Here is a 27,880-nt window from a genome sequence, read left to right on the forward strand (position 1 = left end):
TTTAAAACAATGTCTACACAATTCGAAATGTTTCGTGGCCACCAATGATTTAACATTTATATCAAAATTAACAAACCATTTCATGCATTAGTGCTTTGAATTTGTCCTCGGGTGTGGCATCATTATTCATGTAAATATAAATGTTCAATGATTCTCAAATAGACAAGAAAATGAATTGTACTCATTATTAGTTTCTTCTGTCTTTAAATCAGTCATGATTTTCTGGAATTTCAATTAAAAAACAAATTATTTTCTTGTACAATGACAATAACCAAACCCATTACATTTTGAGTAAAATTTACCGAACCTTGAGAAAAAGTAATTCATTTACTTGTGTCTTATGATGATGTTACCTGCCACATGCAATTATTAACAATTATTATTATTTATTTTTTTTTTTCTTCACATTTTGTCCAAGACAACACCTTTTTCCCCTATCATTTATCAGCATCACCCATAGGACATTATGTCACACCGTTGGACAATACACAACAGGCAGTCAAATTTTACTATTAAAACATATTAATGACAATTTCCGAAGTTTCTAACCACTGTACAATTCAACTTCTAAATATTAGCAATGGATCCTCGTTAAATCATTTCTAGTGTGTTCACTCCAATTACAGGGCCTCGAGGGTCCTATTTTGTTATTTTTTGTGTACTTCCCCAAGTCGGCAGCGGGTAATTTTACGCCTGCTGCCTTAATCCTTGGGTATGATAGCCGTTGCTCAGGCTCACTCTCCGGAGTCAAACCCTGATTCCTCATTACCCGTGGTCACCATAGTGTGCACAGAAGAACCAATGGGAAGTTGATAGATCAGATATTATCATGAAACGTCACTGCAACGACGGACACTCTATCAGCTCAAGGTTATCTAGTGTCACAAAAAGTGCCCGGGATGCCCGAAAGGACCCCACATGGGTTTTGGGTTTGATAAATGCACAAATCCTCAAAAGTCAACGTTTGTTGGAATGTACAGATGTAGGATCTTAATTTCATCAGCCTGTTGCAGAACTTTCCTGCAATGCAGGACATTCAAAACATGTAGTGTAGGTTTGATAAGGCTTCTTAAGTTTGTAGTTTCCACATGATTCTCACTTACGAGAAATGTATCAACCCCTACAAGAACGTCTATTAATTATTCACATTTCCTGTTCCAGTAGGATTATTTTCCTGCTGAAGCAAACTGGCTCAAATTAAGATCCTACATCTGTATTAGCTCTAGAATTGTCACAATTATCCAAGTCACTTTGGAGTGATCAAGAATCCATAACTGATGAACTATTAGCAGTTTCATTGTACCTGACCTCCCTGGGGCCTGAAGCAAAATTCTGCTAAGGGGCCCTCCTACCTGACCCGTGAGCCATGTAAACCATTTACCATTGCCACACAGTCACACCTGTCAGCCCAGTGCTTCCACGACAATCCTCCCTCCTTTAAAACAGTTTGATCCATCGGCTTAAGAATAACTAGACCTATACAGAACAGAATGAGGTATAAACAAACAAGATTTATTGAATAGAGTATTTTCTATAGAATCTTAAGATAAGTGAATATTAACATTAACATAAATAAGAAATTGTAGAAAATATTAAATGTAGAAAAATAAAAAAATATAACACTGCAGCTATGGCTGCAGCTATATGTCTTAAAATAGTCAAATAAAACCTATACAGCTGTGCGATTAACTTTGGTTCCCTCTACAGCCTGGGCATTTTCAGCATCAGTATGGGCACCAGTCTAGCTGGACTGTCTGGAGGAAATTGAGAAATGTCACATAGTTAGTTAAGCAGTTAAGCAGTCATTTACACAAATGCACTTCTGTCACACAATTTTAAATGTGTGTAAACATTTGAATGTTTGAATTCAAATCTTACCATTAAAATATTTCTCTTCTGCACTTTCTCGAGGCAAAATCATCAATGATGTCATCATAGGACATGTGTTTCCCTACATCATGATTTATGCTCATGATGGCCAGACCACTCAAACGCTCATGATCTATGCTCATGATGGCCAGACCACTCAAACATTCCTGTGACATGGAAGACCTCAGGTGGCTTTTGATTAGCTTACATTTTGAAAGTCTCCTCTCTGCCGATGCTACTGTTACTGGTAGGGTGACTGCAATTCTTAGGGCTGTCCAAAGGTTAGGATAGAGTTCATCCAGGTTCTCACAGAGAAAGGAAAGCAGCTCAAAGGCAGTCATCTTATCTGATGGCAGATCAGGTCAATTCTGAATCTCGTGTCCCAGATCCATTCCTCTGATGTCACAGTCATCTCTGAAGGTTGGAGTGTTTTCAACTTCCATGCAGTGAGCCTTTGAAGATTCACTGGACGTCTGAGAGGCAGTGCTGAAGTTCAGCAGCACTCCATATTTGGTTTTCACCTGGTTGAGTGTTTCAAACCTCTCATCCATGAATGTCACAGCAGAGTCGACCACAATGTTGAAGTAGTTGACTTCCAAGGTTTTTCAGTGCATCAGTCACTGGTTCATCAGGAGCCTCATAACTGAAATGCCTCTTGCTGTTTCTCAGTCTCTTCTCTTTCAGAAAAGCCTCCACATTCATTTCTTCACAAATGCTTTTGGCTGTTGTCTGGGCCTCAGAGAATCCAGTTTCCCGGTATGTAGTGAGGGAGGCCTTTGCATTTGAGATTAAATTAACTGCGATATCCAACTGCATTGAGGAGGATTGGAGGAGCTTGTTCACCTTGTTTGTCATTGTCAGTATCTCGCACCATACGACACAGCAAATCAAGAAGCGGTAGGACCCGACTTCCTCTGCATGTGCTTGTGCCTCCATTTTGGCCACAGGATCGTTGATCGTCTGTCTGGCTTCCAGTAATGCCTCCCGAACCTCAGAAGCCTGATACCTGATTGCATGAACACCTTGGAGCCTACTCTCCCATTTTGTGTCACTCCATGACTTCACAGTTATGTTCATGTGTTTCTTCAAAACACTCCATCTTTGTGTGCCAGCTGAAAAGAAGGTGAAGAGCTTTTGCACATGCCCAAAAAAAACAACTGCATATTTTGAAGATTTGGCAGCATCTGCAATGACAAGGTTTAGAGTAGGTGCTCCACATGGGATGAACACGGCTCTGGGATTTTTTTTTTTTTTTTTTAGCAGTGTGGCTTGTACTCCTTGGTGCTTGCGCTTCATGGCCCCATTTTCATAAGCTTGTCCTCTTCAATCTTCAAATGGAATCTTCAGCTCATTCAGCTTATCTAAGATGACAGTGGACAGATTCAAGCCTGTTATAACCTCAACATTCACAAAGCCGAGGAAGTGCTTCTTGATCTCTGGCTTTCCCTTTAAAGCCACGCTTCTCAGATTAATGGACATTTACTCCTGGTGACTAATGTTAGGTGTACAGTCCAAGATAATGGAGAAGTACTTTGAGTCTCTTACTTGTGTCACTATTGCTTCCAGAATCTTGTCACTCACAATCTGTATCAGCTCATTCTGTGTGCACTTCCCAAGGTAATGAGAATGTGTCTCTCCATCTTTAATTTTGCTGAGATGATTTTCCATAACGGGTTCAAATTTTGCCAGTAATTCAACCTCTTTTAGGAAGTTTCCATTATTTGGTTGGAAGAGTTTGTCTGATGAACCCCTGAATGCTAGGTTTCTTTCAGCCAGAGACTGGGTGATGATACTTATTAAACATGTAAGAACATCCCACCATCTCTTTCTTTCAGCCTCCAAAATTGTCATTTGTATCTGGTCAAGAGTCAGACTTAGGAGCAGATCAAGTTCTCTCCACTTAATCATATTGTCTGTGTGTTCAGGACTACCCTCATGGTGTTTCAGAATGGTGTTGATATTTGACCAGTCATTCACACCTTCCTTTATTGTTTTGTAGTCTTTTGTAGAAAAGAGCTTACAGCAAAAACAATGCACAGTGTTGTTTTTGATTGATTATGAAAGCCAGCTCCTGGTAATCTTTTCCCCATTTAGCCAGCTCCTGGTAATCTTTACCCCACTTGACAGCTGTCTCTGTAATAAGCCTGAATGGAAACCTCTTCTAGACTTGTCTTTAGGGTAAGAAAAATCCAGTCCTGGTTTGAATTGACCTCTGCGCAATAACTCAGTCCTCATAAAATCTGTTAAGACTGGGGGCCAATCTGCTGGGTCATTTGGTGGAGCAACAACTGTTCTATTAGGGTCTGAGCTGCTTAAATAATGCTGGCTATACACCTCTGGTTGTGCTAGTACTGGCTGAGGCTGCCTGTACAGTACTTCACCTGTGTCTGTGTTAGTACTTGCTGAAGATGGCTGTACTGGGTCTGTGTTAGTATTTGCTGAAGACGGCCGTATTGGGTCTGTGTTAGTATTTGCTGAAGACGGCTGTACTGGGTCTGTGTTAGTACTGGCTGAGACTGGATGTGGATCAACTGAGTCTGTGCTTGTACTGGTTGATGATCTAGCATCTCCTCTACTGACAAACTTAAGCATAGCACCTGTAAATTATAGATAACAATTGTAACGGCTGTCTTTCTCTGATGAGGAGGAGTAGTAAGGATCGGAGGACCAATGTGCAGCGTGGTACGTGTTCATGCTCTTTATTAAAACAATCAAACACTGAAACAAAACAATAAACGACACGTGAAATAACCAACCGAAACAGTTCCGTGTGGAACAGACAGACACAGAAAATAAACACCCACCAAACACAAGTGGGAAAAGGCTACCTAGGTATTATTCTCAATCAGAGACAACTAACGACACCTGCCTCTGATTGAGAACCATACCAGGCCAAACGCAAAACACAACATAGAAAACAGAACATAGACAACCCACCCAACTCACGCCCTGACCATGCTAAAACAAAGACATAACAAAGGAACTAAGGTCAGAACGTGACAACAATACTATTATTAATTTTATCAACTGCATCAGGCCCATTCAAATTGGCTCCCCCAGATATCCTTTTATACATTTTCAAATATAAAATACTATTTATACTGTCTGTGGCTTGGCTGAATACTTGATGTTTATTATTTACTGAGAGATGCAACCATATTAGATGCATCCATTGCATCCATATTGCCCAGTATGCCTAGCTAATCAACATTTTAAATTCAATATATAAATTGATAGTCAATGGCAATCCATTGTTTTTCATCTTGCATTAGTCCAGAGTTGTAACTAAACCTTGACTGAGAGACTAGATAATCATTGCCTTGTTTTAAAATGTGCGCGTATGAGGAGTGTCATCACACCCATATATTGTCTGGACTGGTCCCCACAGAGGTTGCTGCATGGAAAGTCTCATTTTGTGCATATGAACACATGTTCATATGAACCGGAAGCGGTTATCTTTTCCGAGCTGCAATTTATAAACACCGTTGCCCGTTGCTGTTTATCAAACATAATAAATAGTTGTATTTCACTCTCACTTTTGTCAGGCACAAAGTCACAGAACACAGCCCTGGAAGTGGCTGGCAAGCCAGCAAGACACAGACAGACCAAGAGATGCACTGCCCCACTAGGTTAGCAAGACAGACTAGAGAGAGATGCACTGCAAGCTAGCACATCAACTTCACATTACTGTTATTTGCTGACATCAAACTTGGAGAGGAGAGAACACAAGTTTACCTGATTGCTGTTCCCACAATTCACTCTCACGGTGCTGTGTTTTTAAAATATTTTTGTGACCAGAAGGATAGTTCCGCTTCATCCTCACATTGAAGTTGTAAACACTGACACCCGCTTTGACACAAGGGGGGCGGGGCCCTTGCATAATTTGCAGGGCCCAAGCAACTTGCGTAGTGAGTGTATAGGGCCGCCCGGCTCTGGTACCCCAGCCTTGTGTACTTAGACTTGCATGGCTTAATCTTTGAGCCAAAAATATGCTACTGGCAGGAAAAACCAGGTAGCCCCTAGAAACATTCAGGTTAACCTTGGTACACAGTGAGGAGGAGACCCGCTCGCACACAGTGGGAGGCCTCGACCTACCCAGAGCAGCCAGCAGCAGCAGGCCATGCGACACAGTCCCCCTCAAAAACTAACCACATTTGGTTAGTAGAGAGCCTTCTGAATATTTTCTACCCAACTTTAGCTGAGACCGAAGAGTTGCTGGTATCAAATTCTAGATGCCATTGCCCGCCGCTGTGCCCTTGAGCAAGTCACTTAACCCCCACAAAACAGCTCCTGGGCGACCTGTGTGGCATCCCCCGCACCTTTCCCAAATCTGTATATGCACTGTATATACAGTGCCTTCGAAAGTATTCAGACCCCTTGACTTTTTCCACATTTTGTTACGTTACAGCCTTATTCTAAAATGTATTTAATGAATAAAAATACTAAAATAAAAATACCTACATAAGTATTCAAACCCTTTGCTATGAGACTCGAAATTGACCTCAGGTGCATCCTGTTTCCATTGATCAGCCTTAAGATGTTTCTACAACTTCATTGGAGTCCTCCTGTGGTAAATTCAATTGATTGGACATGATTTGGAAAGGCTGTAAGAGGCTGTAATTGCTGCCAAAGGTACTTTAACAAAGTACTGAGTAAAAAAAAAAAAAAGTTTTTCCTATGTCATTATGGGGTATTGCGTGTAGATTAATGAGGGAAAAAACTATTTAATCAGGCTGTAACGTAACAAAATGTGGAAAAAGTCAAGGGGTTTGAATACTTTCCGAAGACACTGTATACAGGTTTTGGAGAGGTGCGGTGGGCTGCCACACTGTATATGTATGTGTATGTATGTGTGTCTTTAAGAGGGGTTGTGTTAAAAGGTGGAAGTAAAATTTCAGTTGGACCTTGTGTGCAATTGACCAATAAACTGATCTTAATAATAATCTATTGTTTTGGGGGCTATGGAGGGGGTGGAGAACGAAGTGCTCCTGATATGTACGCCACAGTCCCCCTCCAAAACTACACATATTTGGTTAGTAAAGACCCTACTGAGTGTTTTCAACCCCACTTTAGCTGAGACAGGTAGTACAAGTGTCAGCACTTTATTATTTCGTTATTGAAAAAAACTTTTTTAAACCATGTTTTTTATTTGATTTCAGAAAATACTTATTGCCTTTTCTTATTGCCACAATACAAGTGGTCATTGACTACATTGCAATATTTTTTTTTTTCGGCTATTAAAAGTCTGTAATAATATAATCTGTTGAAATGCAGGCTTTTATTTGATTAAGTTTTCCTCATTCCCCTACGAAAGGGACGTCAAAGTGACTGCCAGTATAGTACTGGGTTGAGAGCGGGAACTCTAGAGAGACTCCCGAGTGGCGCAGCGGTCCAAGGCACAGCATCTCAGGGCTAGAGGCATCACTACAGACACCCTGGTTTGAATCCAGGCTTTATCACAACCGGCAATGATTAGGAGTCCCATAGCACGGTGCACAATTGGCCAGCATCGTCCAGGTTTGGCCAGTATAGGCCATCATTGTAAATAAGAGTTTGTTCTTAACTGACTTGCATAATAATATAGTTAATTGTGGCTCTAAAAATAACAACTATTTTGATATATTTGATATATGATTTTAAGTCCTTGATATACTTCGAAGGGGAAATTCTGACTGTAAAAATGTATTGATTCCTTATCATTTGAATAAGACAGGTTAGGGATTCTGCTAGGGTTGGAATAGTAGTTGGATATACAGTATAAAGGTCTCTCTCTAACCATAGTAGCCTACTGGAGTCTATAGCACTGCCTACTGGACACAATCATCATATACTGCGTGCAAGCTGCAATGGCTGCTCCATCATTGGCAGCCTTAAAGGAACAATAATACTCAGAGGCTGTTGACAGAGGGGCCAGAGGACATTATTACAGCCCATTCACCGTAGGCCTTTTCTCTGTTTGTTTGTGAATCTGTTTGTTTGTGAACAAGGATAAATCGTCCAATGGGAACTCAGAAAGCCAGACTGCAAGGCGGACAGACCTTTGTTGGATCCAGAACAGATCATTCTGTGATGTTGAAGTTGTGGCAGGGAATTGTTGATGTCAGTCCCCTTTAAAGACCGCATGTCACCAGGCTGCCTGTATCAGTGCACATGTGAAAGGGTGAAGATGAACAGCACTAATCTCTCTGTATTGCTCTTGATGACTCTCCTCTTAAGCCTGTCTTGTGCTGAGTTTGAGATAGCACCTCTATCCTGCCCAGAGTACCAAGAGGGCATTGAAGGCTCCTGTTATGAGTTTCTGGGTCTACCACGTTCAAGTTCCTTCCTCAGTGCACAGGGCTGGTGTGAGCGGGGTGGTGGACACCTGGCCTTTCCTACAGATGCACCTGCAGCCGGAGCAAATCAAATCAAATCAAATTTTATTTGTCACATACATATGGTTAGCAGATGTTAATGCAAGTGTAGCGAAATGCTTGTGCTTCTAGTTCCGACAATGCAGTAATAACCAACGAGTAATCTAACCTAACAATTAAATAACAACTACCTTATACACACAAGTGTAAAGGAATGAAGAAAATGTACATAAAAATATATGAATGAGTGATGGTACAGAACGGCATAGACAAGATGCAGTAGATGGTATCGGGTACAGTATATACATACAGTATGAGATGAGTAATGTAGGATATGTAAACATATAAAAGTGACATTGTTTAAAGTGGCTAGTGATACATTTTTCATCAACTTTAACATTATTAAAATGGCTGGAGTTGAGTCAGTATGTTGGCAGCAGCCACTCAATGTTAGTGGTGGCTGTTTAACAGTCTGATGGCCGTGAGATAGAAGCTGTTTTTCAGTCTCTCGGTCCCTGCTTTGATGCACCTGTACTGACCTTGCCTTCTGGATGATAGCAGGGTGAACAGGCAGTGGCTCGGGTGGTTGATGTCCTTGATGATCTTTATGGCCTTCCTGTAACATCGGGTGGTGTAGGTGTCCTGGAGGGCAGGTAGTTTGCCCCAGGTGATGCGTTGTGCAGACCTCACTACCCTCTGGAGAGCCTTACGGTTGTGGGCGGAGCAGTTGCCGTACCAGGCGGTGATACAGCCCGACAGGATGCTCTCGATTGTGCATCTGTAAAAGTTTGTGAGTGCTTTTGGTGACAAGCTGAATTTCTTCAGCCTCCTGAGGTTGAAGATGCGCTGCTGTGCCTTCTTCACCACGCTGTCTGTGTGGGTGGACCAATTCAGTTTGTCCTTGATGTGTACGCCGAGGAACTTAAAACTTACTACCCTCTCCACTACTGTCCTGTCAATGTGGATGGTGGTGTGCTCCCTCTGCTGTTTCTTGAAGTCCACGATCATCTCCTTTGTTTTGTTGACGTTGAGTGTGAGGTTATTTTCCTGACACCACACCCCGAAGACCCTCACCTCCTCCCTGTAGGCCATCTCGTCGTTGTTGGTATTCAAGCCTACCACTGTAGTGTCGTCTGCAAACTTGATGATTGAGTTGGAGGTGTGCATGGCCATGCAGTCGTGGGTGAACAGGGAGTACAGGAGAGGTCTCAAAACGCACCCTTGTGGGGCCCCAGTGTTGAGTATCAGCGGGGTGGAGATGTTGTTACCTACCCTCACCACCTGGGGGCGGCCCGTCAGGAAGTCCAGTACCCAGTTGCACAGGGCGGGGTCGAGAACCAGGTTCTCGAGCTTGATGACGAGTTTGGAGGCTACTATGATGTTAAATGCTGAGCTGTAGTCGATGAACAGCATTCTCACATAGGTATTCCTCTAGTCCAGATGGGTTAGGGCAGTGTACAGTGTGGTTGCGATTGCATCGTCTGTGGACCTATTGGGGCGGTAAGCAAATTGGAGTGGGTCTAGGGTGTCAAGTAGGGTGGAGGTGATATGGTCCTTAACTAGTCTCTCAAAGCACTTCATGATGACGGAAGTGAGTGCTACGGGGCGGTAGTTGTTTAGCTCAGTTACCTTAGCTTTCTTGGGAACAGGAACAATGGTGGCCCTCCTGAAGCATGTGGGAACAGCAGACTGGGATAGGGATTGATTGAATATGTCCGTAAACACTCCAGGCAGCTGGTCTGTGCATGCTCTGAGGATGCGGCTGGGAATGCCGTCTGGGCCTGCAGCCTTGCGAGGGTTAACACGTTTAAATGTTTTACTCATGTCGGCTGCAGTGAAGAAGAGTCCGCAGGTTTTGGTAGCGGGCCGTGTCAGTGGCACTCTATTGTCCTCAAAGCGAGCAAAGAAGTTGTTTAGTCTGTCTGGGAGCAAGACATCCTGGTCCGCGACGGGGCTGGTTTTCTTTTTGTAATCCGTGATTGACTGTAGACCCTGTCACATACCTCTTGTGTCTGAGCCGTTGAATTGTGACTCTACTTTGTCTCTATACTGACGCTTAGCTTGTTTGATTGCCTTGCGGAGGGAATAGCTACACTGTTTGTTTTCGGTCATGTTTCCGGTCACCTTTCCCTGATTAAAAGCAGTGGTTCGCGCTTTCAGTTTCATGCAAATGCTGCCATCAATCCAGGGTTTCTGGTTTGGGAATGTTCTGATAGTTGCTGTGGGTACGACATTGCCGATGCACTTGCTAATAAACTCGCTCACCGAATCAGCGTATTCATCAATGTTGTTATTTGACGCAATGCGGAACATATCCCAGTCCACGTGATCAGAGCAATCTTGAAGCGTGGAATCAGACTGGTCGGACCAGTGTTGAACAGACCTGAGTGCGGGAGCTTCCTGTTTAAGTTTCTGTCTATAGGCTGGAAGCAACAAAATGGAGTCGTGGTTAGTTTTTCCGAGTCGTGGTTAGTTCAGGGCCATCAATGTTTCTGCTTGGGGGGGAATATATGCGGCTGTGATTATAATCAGTGGCAGTAATAAAGCCTCTCTTGAAAAATCCAAACCTTGACCCAGAAAATATCAAAAAACGATCTGCCTATATCAAATCGCCCATTCCTCTCAAAAAATGTTGAAAAAGCAACTCACTGCCTTCCTGAAGACAATCAATGTATACGAAACGCTTCAGTCTGGTTTTAGACAACATTATAGCACTGAGACTGCACTTGTGAAGGTGGTAAATGACCTTTTAATGGCGTCAGACCGAGGCTCTGCATCTCTCCTCATGCCCCTAGACCTTAGTACTGCTTTTGATACCATCGATCACCACATTCTTTTGGAGAGATTGGAAACCCAAATTGGTCTACACTGACAAGTTCTGGCCTGGTTTAGATCTTATCTGTCGGAAAGATATCAGTTTGTCTCTGTGGATGGTTTGTCCTCTGACAAATCAACTGTAAATTTCGGTGTTCCTCAAGGTTCCATTTTAGGACCACTATTGTTTTCACTATATATTTTACCTCATGGTGATGTCATTCGGAAACAAAATGTTAACTTTCACTGCTATGCGGATGACACACAGCTGTACATTTCGATGAAACATGGTGAAGCCCCAAAATAGCCCTCGCTGGAAGCCTGTGTTTCAGACATAAGGAAGTGGATGGCTGCAAATGTTCTACTTTTAAACTTGGACAAAACAGAGATGCTTGTTCTAGGTCCCAAGAAACAAAGAGATATTTTGTTGAATATGACAATTAATCTTGATGGTTGTACAGTCGTCTCAAATAAAACTGTGAAGGACCTTGGCGTTACTCTGGACCCTGATCTCTCTTTTGATGAACATATCAAGACTGTTTCAAGGACAGCTTTTTTTCCATCTATGTAACATTGCAAAAATCAGAAATTTTGATGATGACGCAGAAAAATGTATCAATGCTTTCGTCACTTCTAGGTTAGACTACTGAAAGGCTCTACTTTCCGGCTACCTGGATAAAGCATTAAATTAACTTCAGTTAGTGCTATCCACGGCTGCTAGAATCTTGACTAGAATCAAAAAATTGGATCATATTATTCCAGTGCTAGCCTCTCTACACTGGCTTCCTGTTAGGGCAAGGGATGATTTCAAGGTTTTACTGCTAACCTACAAAGCATTACATGGGCTTGCTCCTACCTAACTTTCCAATTTGGTCCTGCCGTACATACTGTTCCTGCCGTACATACTGCCTCCTAACTGTCCCTAGAATTTCTAAGAAAACAGCTGGAGGCAGGGCTTTTTCCTATAGAGCTCCATTTTTATGGAATGGTCTGCCTACCCATGTGAGAGACGCAGACTCGGTCTCAACCTTTAAGTCTTTATTGAAGACACATCTTTTCGGTAGGTCCTATGATTGAGTGTAGTCTGGCCCAGGAGTGTGAAGGTGAACGGAAAGGCACTGGAGCAGCTAACCGCCCTTGCTGTCTCTGCCTGGCCGGTTCCCCTCTCTCCATTGGGATTTTCTGCCTTCAACCCTATTACAGGGGCTGAGTCATTGGCTTACTGGTGCTCTTCCATGCTGTCCCTAGGAGGGGTGCGTCACTTGAGTGGGTTGAGTCACTGATGTGATCTTCCTGTCTGGGTTGGCTTCCCACTTGGGTTGTGCCGTGGCAGAGATCTTTGTGGGCTATACTCGGCCTTGTCTCAGGATGGTAAGTTGGTGGTTGAAGATATCCCTCTAGTGGTGAGGGGGCTGTGCTTTGGTAAAGTGGGTGGGGTTATATCCTGCCTGTTTGGCCCTGTCCGGTGTATCGTCGGATGGGGCCACAGTGTCTCCCGACTTCTCCTGTCTCAGCCTCTAGCATTTATGCTGCAGTAGTTTATATGTCATGGGGCTAGGGTCACTCTGTTATGGAGTATTTCTCCTGTCTTATCCGGTGTCATGTGTGAATTTAAGTATGCTCTCTCTAATTATTTTTTCTTTCTTTCTCTCTCTCGGAGGACCTGAGCCCTAGGACCATGCCTCAGGACTACCTGGCCTGATGACTCCTTGCTGTCCGCAGTCTACCTGGCCGTGCTGCTGCTCCAGTTTCAACTGTTCTGCCTGCGGCTATGGAACACTGACGTGTTCACGGGACGTGCTACCTGTCACAGACCTGCTGTTTTCAACTCTCTAGAGACAGCAGGAGCGGTAGAGATACTCTGAATGATCGGCTATGAAAAGCCAACTGACATTTACTCCTGAGGTGCTGATCTGTTGCACCCTTAACAACCACTGTGATTATTATTATTTGACCCTGCTGGTCATCTATTCACATTTGAGAATCTTGGCCATGTTCTGTTATAATCTCCACCCAGCACAGCCAGAAGAGGACTGGCCACCCCACATAGCCTGGTTCCTCTCTAGGTTTCTTCCTAGGTTCTGGCCTTTCTAGGGAGTTTTTCCTAGCCACAATCTAACCTAGCCATGTCTGTGGTCCACAGGTCTCCACTTATTAATGAGCAAGTTGGCTGCTGTTTTTTGACAATGTCTCCATAACATTGAAGTGGCTTCTCCATCCATTCCAGGGCAACCTGACCTGCACTCTAAGTGCTGGAGATGGGCACAACATCGATCCTTATAGTCCAGAAGAGTAAGAAACTGAGTAATGTAAATCGCCCAACATCAAAGGCAAAAAGTCCCTAATTAACTAACAATGAATGAAATTTCCACTCTCACAGGTTGGAGAGCAGTGTGGTTCATAAATACACCTATCCGGGTATCTTCATGGGTCGGGTGGAGTGTACCACCAGTGAGTGGCATGTGACAGCTCAGAAAGCCATCACCATTCAGGAGCCCATCGGGGAGTTTGGCGTCATTAAGTGCTATAGCATGAACCAATCAACAGATGGTGCAAACTGCAAGGCCCTGTATGGAATCCCCCTTCAAATCCAGGTAGAAGTAGAAGCTGGTAAGTAAAACCAACATGAGCCGAAATAAAAGTATCTGGTCTTACATTTCCGAGTACAAATCTTAGTAGAATGAAACAACTTTGCTATCTACAGGTACGAATGTGACCTACAAACTCCACAGTGGGGAGATGTTGGTGGCCAATTCATCAGCAGTCAGAGGAATCGTCCCCCACAACATCACAGTGGGACCAGAGGTGGAACAACAGCTGGGCTCTGGCTGCCACCAGCTGACCCTGCATGCCTCTAACGGGGTCTCGGTCTTGGGCGTGTCCACTGAGCTGCAGGTGTGTCTGCTGGAGCCTGTGGAGGGCCTGCTGGGATCAGTGATGGCTGAGGAGGGAGAGTGTCCAGACTCAGACCTCTATGTTAGTGTCTACCTAGACCGGGGAGCCCCGGTGCAGCTTCTCTTCCAGGTGTCTGGAGCCAACGACAGCATCTCTGAGACCAGAGACATGCAAAACAGCAGCATGCAGGTTTACAATATCTCAACCACTATCCAAGGTACCTACCCAAATACAATCAGAAACAATGACAGAAGATAGGAAAATATTAAACATTTCCTTGTTTATTTATATCAGCTGTTTTGTTACAGGAGCTTTGCAAGTGAAAGTCAGGGCCTGGAATGTCTTCTCACACATGGATGTGGATGTGGGGAACACAGCAGCAGTTTGTCACAATAAATCAGACTTTCAGACAGAGGAGCATAAAAGGCTTCCCTGGGCTAATGTGGAAATCACTTCTGATCCAGAATGTCCATCTGACTTCACTCAGTATCACACTTTGGTTTACTGGTTTGAGTGGAGTACAACTTGAATGGGAATGCAGTAAGTACCAGGTCTGAGAACACTCCCCTCTCATTTCAACTCATTAATAAGCTACAGTAACAAAGACTGTCAAGACTATGTACATGGCTCACTTGTTCAAGTCTTATCTTCAAGGCTTGTGCCTGTTATAAATCCGAAATCCGTAGATTTTAGTTTTCAGTTCAGGCACAATCTTTCTATGAATAGAATTGTTCTTCTAAACTCACTAACTAACAATGACGGTATTTCTCTGGTTTCCGGGTGACAGTATCGATTGTGTAGTACCTTTAATGTACTTTCAGCACAGATGTTATACTCAAACCATGTTCCCCATTTATTCCAACAGATGAACAATGTAAATGCAGAGACAAAACAAACCAGGAGACACATGTGATTACAGCAGCCTGTCTTCCAGACCTATTTCTTTTTTATATATACAGTTTTACTGTGCAGAAGAAAAATGGGACCGGGGCTCGTGGCTAAAGCAGAGAAATGCATCACTGTCACTCTGCCAGAATTCACCGATGTTACCATAAGGTAAAACAAGGGAGGGAATAGCTCAATAGACAGATGTATAATCCTGAGTGACATTTTGTTTGTTAGGAGAGGTTTGCATTATCAAACAAAGAAGCTAATTGGCTGAATTGAATCAAATTCTAAGTTACAGTAATCTATGTCCCAGAAGATCTGTTGTATGATAAAAGCTAACCTTTATTCTTCTAGTTGTTCTAATTGTAACCTAGTGAACATAAACAACGGTGTAAGGCTAAAATTGTACCACCACAACGAGTTGCCCAACAATAGTTTGGCAGGTTGAGGACACAAGACCTTTGACAGTAAGTCTGAGACTCCTCTATTGTGTACTCAGGCATATTTATGAATAGTGGTTTCAGTGCATGAATAGATAGAACTTCTGTTGTCTAATTTAAGATTAGATATACTTTATTAGTCCAGAAGGAACTGTCTTCTGCTATTAACCAAACCCACTGGCATGCACACAAACACACAGGTGTTTGAACACACATACACACAAACACACAGGTGTTTGAACACACATACACACAAACACACAGGTGTTTGAACACACAAACACACAGGTGTTTGAACACACATACACACAAACACACAGGTGTTTGAACACACATACACACAAACATACATTCATTTGTAATTTGTCACATGAGCATAATAAGTAACCGAAATCTATGCATGTGAAGTTCGATTGTATAAAAGCTGTAATCATTCTGTACAACGACAGTGTCAATGAAAGCAACATGTTTAATTTTGAGCTAATTTCTTCTAGGGAGACCTCAAACTCTGCAACAAAAAAGCAAAGACCACTGCTACACATAATAGATGGTGGCAATGAATACATGGTGACAAGTGACAATCTGAAAAATGCCCAGTCCAGATCTCTGAATCTCAATGTGATAGCGTATGGTAGGTATTCACTGATTTTAGAGTATGTGTTGTTATATGTACTTTAGTAACAGATGAGCAGATGAGTAGGATGAGCATCACTTATGTTGAACCTGACATCAGCATGTCAAATTAGCCATTGTAATGTGGGCCAATGTGTTATAGTTTAGGTAGTGTATCACTTTGGTGAATTGGTGAAAATTAGACATTACACTAAACTAAAAGTTAAGATAAATTAGTATGAAGTTCAAGACAAAAGGAAGTGTGTCTTTAGATGGATGTTTGTGAGGGATTCTGATTGATGATGTTGCAGCTGCGATAACAGATGCTGAGCACCATGACTGCAGTGCTGAAGAATGTCCCCAACAACATTCCCCAGGAAGCGTAAGTTACAGCCAGAGCAGTGGCAGGGATCACCAAGCGGGGGAAGAGGTCAATTCCCCTGCTCAGGTACACTTGGATATGGGAGCAAGGAAACATAATCTTTACCAAACATGTATTACTGAAAGAGAGCGGAGATTTAGTTCCCAATGGTCGATGTTGGGCTGTGGATCTTTTCCAGCTAGAAGCTAGCCCCCTGGTGGCAGACCTCCGCTCTTCCCTCCTCTCCATGAACGTCAGTGAGCATGGTGGAGAAGAGATGGTGCAGGCAGCTACACCAATTGTAGAGGCAGCCAGCAATATCCTGGGAGTCTCTTCAAATGCAAGCACACAGGTGATATACAGTATATAGCTTCACTGAGTTCCCTGATGACAGTAAATGAGCTATGGTTACTTTTCAGGACTACTGCATTTTGTTTGTCTTTCACGGAGAAAGGTCTCAAAGATTCTCATTTACAGCATGGACAATATGCAGAGTGCTCTGTTAAATGGATAAAAGGTTGGTCAGGAGCCTGCCATTATCAAGAGCCCTGAGATGAGTGTGTAAGAGACAGAGCATTGGAGTGGAAACATTACAATAAAAAAAGGCCTGTCACATAAATGTCATTTGAGATATGTCATTTTTATTTAAAATACAATATCTTAAAAACAAAATGCTACTGTTAAGTTGCCTCAATATTGAGTTACAGTATATTATGCACTCTCTGCTCTTAGGATGTCTCCAAATAGCATTCAGATGCAGTCTATAAGCAACCCAATAAGCTCCTCTGCAAGCTTTTCCTTCCATCCCCTGGGTGCTGATGTCCTTTCTCCAGAGGAACCAGTGGATGTGAGAGAAAGTGTGAATGTCTGTGAGTAAATGTGTGGAGGTTAGTGAGGGATTTATCACGCAAGGGAATACGGCAGTGAAAGTGTCTTTTTCTTTTCTGTCAAGCATTGGGGGTTTCATTTGGTTAATTGTTCAAAAAGTAATTGTCTATCAGTCTTTTGTGGATGGTTTTAACCCTCCTTCTCTTGTCTCATCATTTCTTTATTTTTACAGATGCTGAGTTTTGAGAAGAACCCTTATTCTTGGAGTGAGGGGGGTAACATCAGTGGTGCCATGGGGTCTGTGTCTCTCACCAGACAGGATGGATCAGCACTCCCTGTGGAGAACCTGTCTAAGGAGACTGAGGTCAGAACGCTGCAAATGTGTACCAATTTTAGTGGAGCTTTTCTCTTGAGAGCCCTTGATGTCCAAGACTTATACGTTAAAGACTATATGATCAAGTAGACAGAATTATGATTACAGTTGTATATATTACAACATCTTCTATGATTCTCAGATCCTCTTGTCGAGACTTGAAGGCGGGCAGGTGAACAGCACAATCCTTGACCTGGGAAACTACAGCACACTGATGATTGACGTCCCTTCACCAGACATAACACTGGTGCTAAATATGTAGCCCTCAGAGGACATGCCATTTGTATAAAGACTACCCAAAGGACAAGCAATATATAGCCAAGACGCAGATTCCTCACCAAGGCAATTCACAAGGTGATCAACCTCCTGAACTGACTTTTTGTAAATGGCAGAGACATAGAGCTATTGTGAAGCATAATGAACAAACACTGAGTGTTTAGGAAGATACATGTGCTTGTGTTGTGTTGTGTTTATTTTGGGTACAGAGAGATACACCTGGGTCCTGGGTCCCAATTATTTGACAGGAAAAGTTGGGGTGCACTATCTTGTTGTGATGCCCATTGTGGAAGCAGGGGTTAAATCCATCAATGCCACTATGACTGTCACCTCCATTGCTGCTCAGTGCAAATATTGGATTGAAACCTTATCCACCTGGAGTGAAGATGGCTGCAGGGTGAGTTAAACAAGTACTACACAACACCCTATAATATAAATATTGGCACAACACTGAAACCAGGCACTGTCAAAATCAAATGCATAAACTGACTGGTCTCCTTAGATTGGTCCTTTAACCAAGCAATTTGTCACTCAGTGCTTATGTAACCATTTGACCTTCTTCGGGAGCCCTTTCTTCGTCATGCCCAACCTTGTGGATGTGTCCCGTACCACTGAGCTCTTTGCCACCTTCTCAGACAACCCTGTGGTGGGGTGCTTTGTTGGTGCCATCTTCATTGCTTATCTCTTGGTGGTTGTGTGGGCAAGCAGGAAGGGCATCCAGGACATAGCCAAGATCTGCCTTGAACAATCGCTGTTGCCATTTTCTAGACACTTTTTGTCCAGACTATACAGACACCTTGAGAACATGCTACTCTGGTGATCCAATCAGCAGATTTACAGTGCTTAGGTTTACCAGTTTGAGAATGTATCATCCTGTTGGTTTGCTGTTGATGCTGAGTTTTACCTTCAAGTGTTACTTTTTGTAGGTGAAGGTAACATTGTTGGAAGATAATGACCCCTTGGCTGAATACTGTTACATACTGAATATCAGCACTGGGCATCGGCGTGGTGCTTCCACCTCCTCTCAGGTCAGTACCAACAGTTTCCACTGCTGCAGGACATCATATTCTGTTCTCTGATAAAGCCACACTCAGTCACCCTGACCCTGTGTTGATGCTGCAGGTTACTGTGACTCTGATGGGCATGCAGGGAGAGAGTGAGCCACACCACCTCACTGACCCTGACAAGCCTGTGTTTGAGAGGGGTGCAGTGGATACGTTCCTGTTGACCACACCCTTCTCTCTGGGGGAGCTGCAGAGCATCAGGCTGTGGCACGACAACTCAGGGGGGCACCCTGCCTGGTAGGAGACGGGGAGGATGTCTCACAGTAGTAGAGGGACAGATGGATTTGACGTTAATTAAAGCTGACGTTTGAAATTGTGGATGTAGTTGACAATAACGGTTTTCATGCAGGTATATAAACAAAGGGACAGTGCAAGATCTAGAAACTGGACAGAAGTGGCACTTCCTGTGTAACTCATGGCTGGCCATAGATATGGGCGAGTGCATCCTTGATAAAGTCTTCCCTGTTGCCTCTGACATGGATTTGAAGAAATTCAGATGAGGTAAAGCATGGATGCACCTTGTAATGGCAATATAAATATACCAGGACAAGTGTCCATCATATAACTAAATCTTCTTACACAATATATTCTTTAGTAATCTAGCAAATACCTCTCTTCTCAGTAACCTCTTTGGAGACTACCCAGGTAGCATTCTCTAAAAATAAATGTTTATTTCATAGAGAACATTAATTTATGAAAAGTTCAAGAGAAATTGTATAGGTGAAAGCATGCTATCGTTTTATCTTTTGGTTATTTTTGCATGCTGTGTTATAATATAGGTGAAAGCGTGCTATCATTTTATCTTTTGGTTATTTTTTGCATGCTGTGTTATAGGTTTCATCACAGATGGGAACTCCAAACTGGTTGGTAATGCCCATCTTTGCCAGGTGAGGGTGCAGAAGACGGGCATTAGGAGCGTTGACCAGGTCTCTCTTGGAAAAGAGATGTTATCTCAATGAGACAAACCTGTATAAATAAAGGTCAAATAAAAAAAATGTAATAAAAAAGAACTCCTGCCAAATGGCTGTACCTGACTGTCATGCTCCATACTCATGGGAGGTGGAGGACATGGGCTCCTATGGGCCAGGCTGGAACCGCTCTGCGGGTAAAAACACCTCCAAGACCCTCCGCAGCCCCTGGCAGTACCAAACCCAGGCCCGACTCAGAGCTCAACCCATCTGGGGCAGTGTGGTTCTCTACAGGGGAGGGGGTTTGTGGTGGACCTGGGGCCCTGACTCACAGAATGCTAGCAGGTAAATAAACATTTACAGTGCTTAATGTTTAAACCATCTTTATGGTAGAGAAAGATGTTATTTTATTCATCCATGTATTCTGTCCCTGCAGTACCCTTCAGTATCTGTTTGACAACACCTGGCTTGATATGTTCACCCGAGCAGTCTTTGTAGAGTTCACAGTGTACAATGCCAATATCAACCTCTTCTGCATTGTCACACTCATGCTGGAGACCACAGCTGTAGGTGAGACAGTTGTTATATCACTCCATGAATACAGCATAAAGTAAGTATTTAAAGGCATCCAAAACTCAGATTGTCAGCACCTGTCTTATTCTCTCAGGAGCGTTCCAGTTTCGCAGTGAGCTGCAGAGTGTCTGACTATACCAGTCTACCGGTGGACTCCACATCTTTGTCATGGCCTCTGAGGTCATCTATTTCCTCTTTATCTTCTACTACATGTATGTTCAGGTAAGCCTTAATTTAAATACCTTTCTTATATGTAAAGCGTGTAAAATCTGTGACACAATGGTCTAGTGCCATTGTTCTGGAATTCCTCCTGAGTCTAACTCTTCTCCTCTCCTCACAGGGAAAGCTGATGAAGCAGCAGAAGTGGGCTTACTTCAAGACAAAGTGGAACCTGCTGGAGCTCGCCATCATCCTCCTGAGCTGGAGCGCACTGTCTGTCTTCATTAAGAGGAGCCTGCTAGGGAACCGGGACATGGAGTACTACCACAACCATAAAGACCAGTGAGTTCACACTGGGTTGGGGTATCATGGGTTTCTGTTCTTCTTTCGCTAGTCTGTTATCCCTATTGTTGGTCCGTTGCTCCTGTGTGATGTTCAACTTCTCCGCTCTCTATCCAGGTTTGCCAGTTTCCATGAGACAGCCACAGCAGATGCAGTGCTGGGGTATCTGATTGCATTCCTGGTGCTACTGGCTACAGTCAAACTGTGGCACCTGATGAGGTTCAACTCCAAGCTACACATGATCACAGCCACAGTGCAACGTGCCTGGACTGACATATCAGGCTTCCTCGTGGTCATCACTATTATGTTCCTGGCCTATTCTATCGCTGTAAGGGTCTTTCTGAAACACCTGACCTAGAAGTTGTCCAACTTCATCCTCATTCTCTTATGTGATGTTATGCTTGTGTATGATGGGTGTCCCCTCGACTTGCAGTGTGAGTGTAAACTGTGATCATTCTCTATCTGCAGTCTAATCTGATGTATGGCTGGAAGCTGTACTCATATAGGACTCTCCTGGATTCTGCTCTGACCATGGTCAGCTTGCAACTGGGCATCTTCAACTATGACGAGGTTAGTAAAGTAGGACAGCTCTACTAGACTCCTGATTATTGCTGTAGTCATGATGGTAGATTAGTGATTCAATTCGGTAACATCTCCTTCCAATCCAGGTTCTTGATTACAACCCGGGGCTTGGTACATTCGTCGTCGGTTCCTTCATTATATTCATGAGCTTTGTGGTTCTGAACCTGTTCATCTCAGTCATCCTGGTGGCGTTCACTCAAGAGCTAATACATCACAAGGTACTGTGCATCAATCTTACACTATGTAAAATTAACATCAATATATCAGAATCAACAGGGACCAATATCTCAATACATTTTGACTGAGGCGGTCACTTGGCTATCCATTCTGAGCTGTCTGTTCACTGTTCCACAGCCCTCAGAGGAGGAGATAGTGGATTGGAGGCCGATGAAGCTCTGCAGCTTGCTTGGAATCAAAGTTAAGAAGGAAGACAGCGACAACCCCAAGGAGAATGGCATGACTGCCTCAGCAACTAACAGAGGATTCTCCACTAGATCCTCATAGATGATTACTTCTAAGTACTGGTATACCACTCTGTATGTATTCACAGGGAGCTGTCATTTTCAGTTCTGGTATTTCATAGGAGCAGTGACGCATTTGTTGACTTGATGCCTCTAGCTGTTTAGTTATCTAATATATCATGCATAAATAAGTCTATTTGTGCCGTTTTGTGATCTAGTGCAAAGCTTTAAAAAGATGGAGGAAATAACGGCTCACTTTTCTGTCACAAATACACATATGTATGGTTATTATGGTAACATGTGAGGAGACAACAATGAGGAGAGCAGCATACAAGATAATTACAATGTTGTATTAGTAACATGTTTGTTGTGAAATGAATAAAAATAGTTTTGAACCATAGCAAACTAGTATTTTGTCAACATTAACCAAATGGGCTGCATAAGAATGAAAAAATGATTAGACTTATGTGGAGTAGACAATCAAATGGCCAATTCCCTTCACTCTTTTAATCCATTCTGAAAATGAGAGGGTCTTAACAACAACAAGATAGCGTCTGACAGGTGGGAAGAACAAAAACAAAGTCAGTCTGTAGTCAGAAATGACCATTGCTTCCTCATTTCTTCTCCTTCTTCTTATCTTTCTTAGTGTCTCCCTTCTCTTTCTCTTTCTCCTTCTCTTTTTCCTTGTCCTCTTTCTTCTCTTTCTTGCTGTCATCTTTTTCCTGGCCTTCCTTCTTCTCTGCATCTCGGTTGGCGACCTTGTTGTTGATGAGGTTGTGAAGAGCAACCACGGAGCGGATGAGTGAAGCCAGGTAAACCACCAGCATCTGGTCATTGGTCTTGAGGTAAAATGCCTTGATGAACTCTTGAAGGTTGACGTCAGGCAGCAGGTTGAAGACGTCCTGCAGCTGGTAGATGATCTGGTGGTTGATGGGCAGCTTACCTGCGGCAACTTTGTCCAAATACCCTTTGATATCCACTAACTTGCAGTTGAGGCCCTTTAGGCCATGCACCTGGTTGGTGATGCGTTGAGACAGGGTGCCAACTGTTGTGTCCTTGATGTCTCTGGATAGAGACACAAAACATTTTATTTTAGTGACTTGCATGTTTTAAGTCAACCGGTTTCCCTTTTTGGTGGAAAAACTGGCCTTAAATTGTTATTGTAAGAATCAGACTTGGATTAAAATACTAGTTTTTCAATTACTTTCATATACATTTAAAGTACAGTTCCAGTCAACATTTTGGACACACCTACACATTCAAAGGGTTTTTCTTTCTTTTTTAATATTTTCTACATGGTAGAATAATAGTGAAGATATCAAAACTATGAAACAACACACTTGTTGGCTGCTTTTCCTTCACTCTGCGGTCCAACTCATCCCAAACCATCTCAATTGGGTTGAGGTCTGGTGATTGTGGAGGCCAGGTCATCTGATGCAGCACTCCATCACTCTCCTTGGTCAAATACCCCTTACACAGCCTGGAGGTGTGTCTTGGGTCATTGTCACGTTGAAAAACAAATGATAGTCCCACTAAGCGCAAACCAGATGGGATGGCGTATCGTTGCAGAATGCTGTGGTAGCCATGCTGGTTAAGTGTGCCTTGAATTCTAAATAAATCACAGACCCTGTAACGAGCAAAGCACACCCACACCATTAAACCTCCTCCTCCATAATTCACGGTGGGAACCACATATGCGGAGATCCTCTGTTCACCTACTCTGCGTCTCACAAAGACACGCCGGTTGGAACCAAAAATCGTACATTTGGACTCATCAGACCAAAGGACAGGATTCCACCGGTCTAATTGCTTGTGTTTCTTGCAAGTCTCTTCATCTTTTTGTTGTCCTTTAGTAGTGGTTTCTTTGCAGCAATTCAACCATGAAGGCCTGATTCATGCAGTCTCCTCTGAACAGTTGATGTTGAGATGTGTCTGATACTTGAACTCTGTGAAGCATTTATTTGGGCTGCAATCTGAGGTACAGTTCATTCTAATTAATTTATCCTCTGCAGTAGAGGTAACTCTGGGTCTTCCTTTCCTGTGGCGGTCCTCATGAGAGTCAATTTCATCATAGCACTTGATTGTTTTTGCGACTGCACTTGAAGAAACTTTCAAAGTTCTTGAAATTTTCCACATTGACTGATCTTCATGTCTTAAAGTAATGATGGACTGTCGTTTCTCTTTGATTATTTGAGCTGTTTCTTGACTTAATATGGACTTGGTCCTATCTTATGTATACCACCCCTACATTGTCACAACACAACTGATTGGATCAAACGCATTAAGGATAGACATTCCACAAATTAACAAGGCACACCTGTCAATTGAAATGCATTCCAGGTGACTACCTCATGAATCTGGTTTAGAGAATGCCAAGAGTGTGCAAAGCTGTCATCAAGGCAAAGGGTAGCTACTTTGAAGAATCTCAAATTGAAAATATATTTTGATATGATTAACACTTTTTTGCTTACTACATGATTCCATGTGTTATTTCATAGTTCTGATGTCTTCACTACTTTCTACAATGTAGAAAATAGTAAAAAAATTAATAAAAACCCTTGAATGAGTAGGTGTGTCCAAACTTTTGACTGGTACTGTACGTATCCAGAAACATTTTATTTGAAAAGAATATTGTATGTTTTAGTGCCCACTGAACAAAAATATAACCGCAACATGTAAACATTTTATACTCCCATGTTTCATAAGCTGATGTCAACGTTGTGAACAGAGTCCCCCATGGTGGTGGTTGGGTTATGGAATGGGCAGGCATAAGCTATGGACAACGAACACAATTGCAATTTATCGATGGCAATTTGAATGCACAGAGATACTGTGTAGAGATCCTTAGGCCCATTGTCTTGCCATTCGTCCACCACCTCATATTTCAGCATGATAATGCACAACCCCATGTCTCAAGGATCTGTACACAATTCCTGGAAGAGGAAAATGTCCCAGTTCTTCCATGACCTGCATACTCACCAGACATGTCACCCATTGAGCAAGATTGGGATGCTCTGGGATGCTCTGGATTGACATGTATAACAATGTGTTCCAGTTCCCGCCAATATCCAGCAACTTCGCTGGAGGAATGGGAAGACATTCTACAGGCCACAATCAACAGCCTGATAAACTCTATGCGAAGGAGATGTGTCATGCTGCATGAGGCAAATGGTGTTCACACCAGGATAATGACTGGTTCTGATCCATGCCCCTACTTTAAAGGTATCTGTGACCAACAGATGCAGATCTGTATTTCCAGTCGGGTGAAATCCATAGATTAGTGCCTAATGAATTTATTTCAATTGACTGATTTATTTATATGAACTGTAACTCAGTAAAATCTTTGAAAGTGTTGCATGTTGTGATAATATTTTTGTTCAGTATATTTAGAAATACAATTGGAAAGCATTTGAAAATACACTGACTCAAATACACACCCATGAACTTAACCCAGATATTTGAAAATAGTATTTGAAAATGGTTTCAATTATTATTATTTTTTTTTAAAATAACCATTCAAATACTCAAATGAAAGTACTTGTTTTGGGCTGTGTATTTGAAAATACTCAAACAGAAAAAAAAAGTATTTTCAGTACCAGATACTTAAATATATGTGTATTTGAACCCAGATCTGGTCTGAAAAAATTATGAGCAATAATACAAGAACGACAGTCATTTACATATTGAACTTCAAGACAAATGACAAGTACAAACACTTACCGGAGTAAATGCTCCACTCCCACTTCCTCTGCTTCTTCAGCACCAATCTCACTGGTGACATGTTCAAAAGTCTTGGACGTTGGAGTGCCATCCTAAAAACAAAAGGAATGTTACAACCATTGGACCTTCTTCTCAAGTGAATGTCAGTTTTCCTCAACATTAAAGCTCAAAAGGCATCCGTTGCTCCACAACATAAACTTTGATTTGTACAGAGACATTCTTTCTAATCATACAATTTTTAGATTTCACTAAGTGGTAGATGTAAAACTGACATGCAGCATAAAACTTTGTTGCAGAGGTAATAGAGAATTGTAGTTCCACTTTTACATTCGTTCAATAATTCCCGTGTTAAAAACATACATCATGCACTTCCTCCACAGATATGTAGGCCTCCGTTGGCAGACCCAGGTCTTTCGGTTTCACGTCAATGATGACTAAAACCTATAAACAACCAAAAAAATCAAATTAAAATCTTTGTACCATAGTATGTTTACTCATATCAGTGACATCAGTAGTAATATGTAATTGCTAAGTAAAAAATTACATCAACATTTTGTATTCAATTCAACTACAAATGTTGTACTTATACTTACAGAATTAGTACAATATTGCTTCACGAGTTCATTGATGGCAATGTCATTCTTGTGTAGTTTGGGGCCCGTGTGATACCAACCAACTATTCTTTCCCTTGCTGAAACAATGGGAATATATGTTCAATCACTAAATCACATTGTAGAATAGAATCTAGTGTTATTAAAATGCACACTAAGTTACAAAGAACTCGAGACTTACCATTGACTTTCTTGAACATGTTGTACATGTTCTCCAAATAGTCATGGTCCAGGAACCACACAGAATCATCCTTGTCATCCTCGTCAAATGGCACTGGAAGAAGGGGGGGGGGAATCAGCCAGATCAACAATAAACCAGAGTGTAATCAAAGAATTGACCGTGGTTGTAGAAATAGGTTAGGAAACTCACCTGCAAAGCTGTTGGACACATCAAGAACCTTCTTATGCCATGAGCCGAGAAGTACACCCACAACCCTCTTCTGACTTCCAACTTTACCGATTCTGATCAAATACAGAACAAGAGTAGGCTGTTAGCTACAGACAGAGTTTCTGAACCGCCTTTGTTGCAGGTGACAGTGACATCCCTGACTAGAGAGCGCGGATGGAGCTAACGCGTTACAAGCAGGTTAACGTTAGCTAGCTACAATAGCTAGTACAGTGCATAAACGGTGCACTATTCGTTGAGGAAACCTGCCATTTGTGTAATATGCGAACCTGTGTATCTAACGTTAGCTAGCTACTAGCTATACTGGATAGCATTAACGTAGGTGAATCAGAGCCTTCCGATGTGAATCAGCTAGTTAGCTAACGTTAGCTTGACTGCTCTAAGTTAATTTACTGTCGCTAGCTTGTCGTTTGCGTTAGTTAGCTAGCTAGCTAAACTTCACTGTTATTTGGGAAACAACAGTGAGTCCACATTTTTGAACAATCATCAACAACTGTCTAGCTCATTCGAATAATTTACCTGTTAAAATGATCCACCACACTCAGGAGCACCAAGGGATGGACAATCACTTTCTCAACAGCCAAATCCGGCATGTTTATGTGTGAATTAAATTAAATAGAAAATATTTTCGCGATAGAGAACCACAACCACCGTCAGTGCACCACAATCCCACAATCCTTCGCGTAGGGTCATGTGACCAAAGAGTCAAAGGTATGGATTTATCAAAACAGCGCAAAAAAATTGCTCGGTTTGGGTTCTAACGTGCATTTTGCATGGATTTGAATACCCTTTAAAAAAAATTGACCGTGGTTGTAGAAATATCTTAAATGAATTTGTCAGGCTATTTTTTACTCGAACGAGTCCAGAATATACTTTGTGTAGAATCATTGTGAAGTTGCAGTTCAAGCTTTTTAGTATGGATTCCTACATGGGTTGGGCTGTCCCTGGTTTTAACACTAGAGGGCTGTAAACGTAGAAATAACTCTTACACACTGTCCCATCCTGTCATGTTTTTATTCTAGCATGTAAGTGCTTTTGAATTAGGCATTTGACCTATTTTCAACGTTACTCGTGATGACCAGACAGACGTGGATATTGGTGGACAAATCAATCAATAAATTGTATCCTAATGTATTTTCTATCGTTATAGCTGTAGCTCTTAGAGTTGGGGCTTCACTTTATAGTGAACTCTCTTCTCGCGTTTCTTCAGAGTTAATAATAATCAGCCCTTGGTAATTTCATTACCCTCATGCTCATCCAAGGTTAGTAGTATTTGCCACATGCTGTGTGCATGACATGCCTCACCCTGTGTGTGCTATCTAACTGCACATAATATTTAGAATTT

The 27,880-nt window shown here is 42.3% G+C and overlaps 2 protein-coding genes across 2 annotated transcripts; one reads left to right on the top strand and one right to left on the bottom strand.

The window, feature by feature from the left end:
• Window positions 1-8,068: 8,068 nt before the first annotated feature.
• On the top strand, window positions 8,069-22,011 carry LOC121838818 (polycystic kidney disease protein 1-like 2). Its single transcript, XM_042331111.1, is given in 21 exon segments — window positions 8,069-8,211; window positions 13,203-13,328; window positions 13,417-13,646; window positions 13,741-14,148; window positions 16,183-16,319; window positions 16,432-16,584; window positions 17,293-17,424; window positions 17,576-17,680; window positions 18,212-18,440; window positions 18,634-18,737; window positions 18,832-19,010; window positions 19,123-19,265; window positions 19,608-19,699; window positions 19,833-20,026; window positions 20,118-20,251; window positions 20,349-20,476; window positions 20,595-20,755; window positions 20,873-21,083; window positions 21,224-21,325; window positions 21,424-21,555; window positions 21,692-22,011. Coding segments are annotated over 21 exon segments (3,393 nt in total). The 3' UTR covers window positions 21,842-22,011.
• Window positions 22,012-22,129: 118 nt separating this feature from the next.
• psmd7 (proteasome 26S subunit, non-ATPase 7) lies at window positions 22,130-27,232 on the bottom strand. Its single transcript, XM_024440207.2, has 7 exons — window positions 27,055-27,232; window positions 26,500-26,591; window positions 26,311-26,403; window positions 26,112-26,209; window positions 25,879-25,959; window positions 25,519-25,610; window positions 22,130-22,863 (listed from the first exon to the last, which is right to left on the bottom strand). Exons 1-7 carry the CDS (start codon window positions 27,126-27,128, stop codon window positions 22,413-22,415), a joined length of 981 nt encoding a protein of 326 aa, XP_024295975.1. The 5' UTR covers window positions 27,129-27,232; the 3' UTR covers window positions 22,130-22,412.
• Window positions 27,233-27,880: the final 648 nt, after the last annotated feature.

The sequence above is a fragment of the Oncorhynchus tshawytscha genome, linkage group LG12 (genome assembly GCF_018296145.1).
Source record: "Oncorhynchus tshawytscha isolate Ot180627B linkage group LG12, Otsh_v2.0, whole genome shotgun sequence".
Taxonomy (NCBI): domain Eukaryota; kingdom Metazoa; phylum Chordata; class Actinopteri; order Salmoniformes; family Salmonidae; genus Oncorhynchus; species Oncorhynchus tshawytscha.

Coding starts and splice junctions, on each gene's coding strand:
- psmd7 (XM_024440207.2), bottom strand. CDS start 27,128: ATGCCGGATTTGGCTGTTGAGAAAGTGATTGTCCATCCCTTGGTGCTC. Junction 25,960..26,111: donor AGCAATATTGTACTAATTCT/GTAAGTATAAGT, acceptor GGTTGTTTATAG/GTTTTAGTCATCATTGACGT. Junction 25,611..25,878: donor CTGTGGAGGAAGTGCATGAT/GTATGTTTTTAA, acceptor TTTTGTTTTTAG/GATGGCACTCCAACGTCCAA.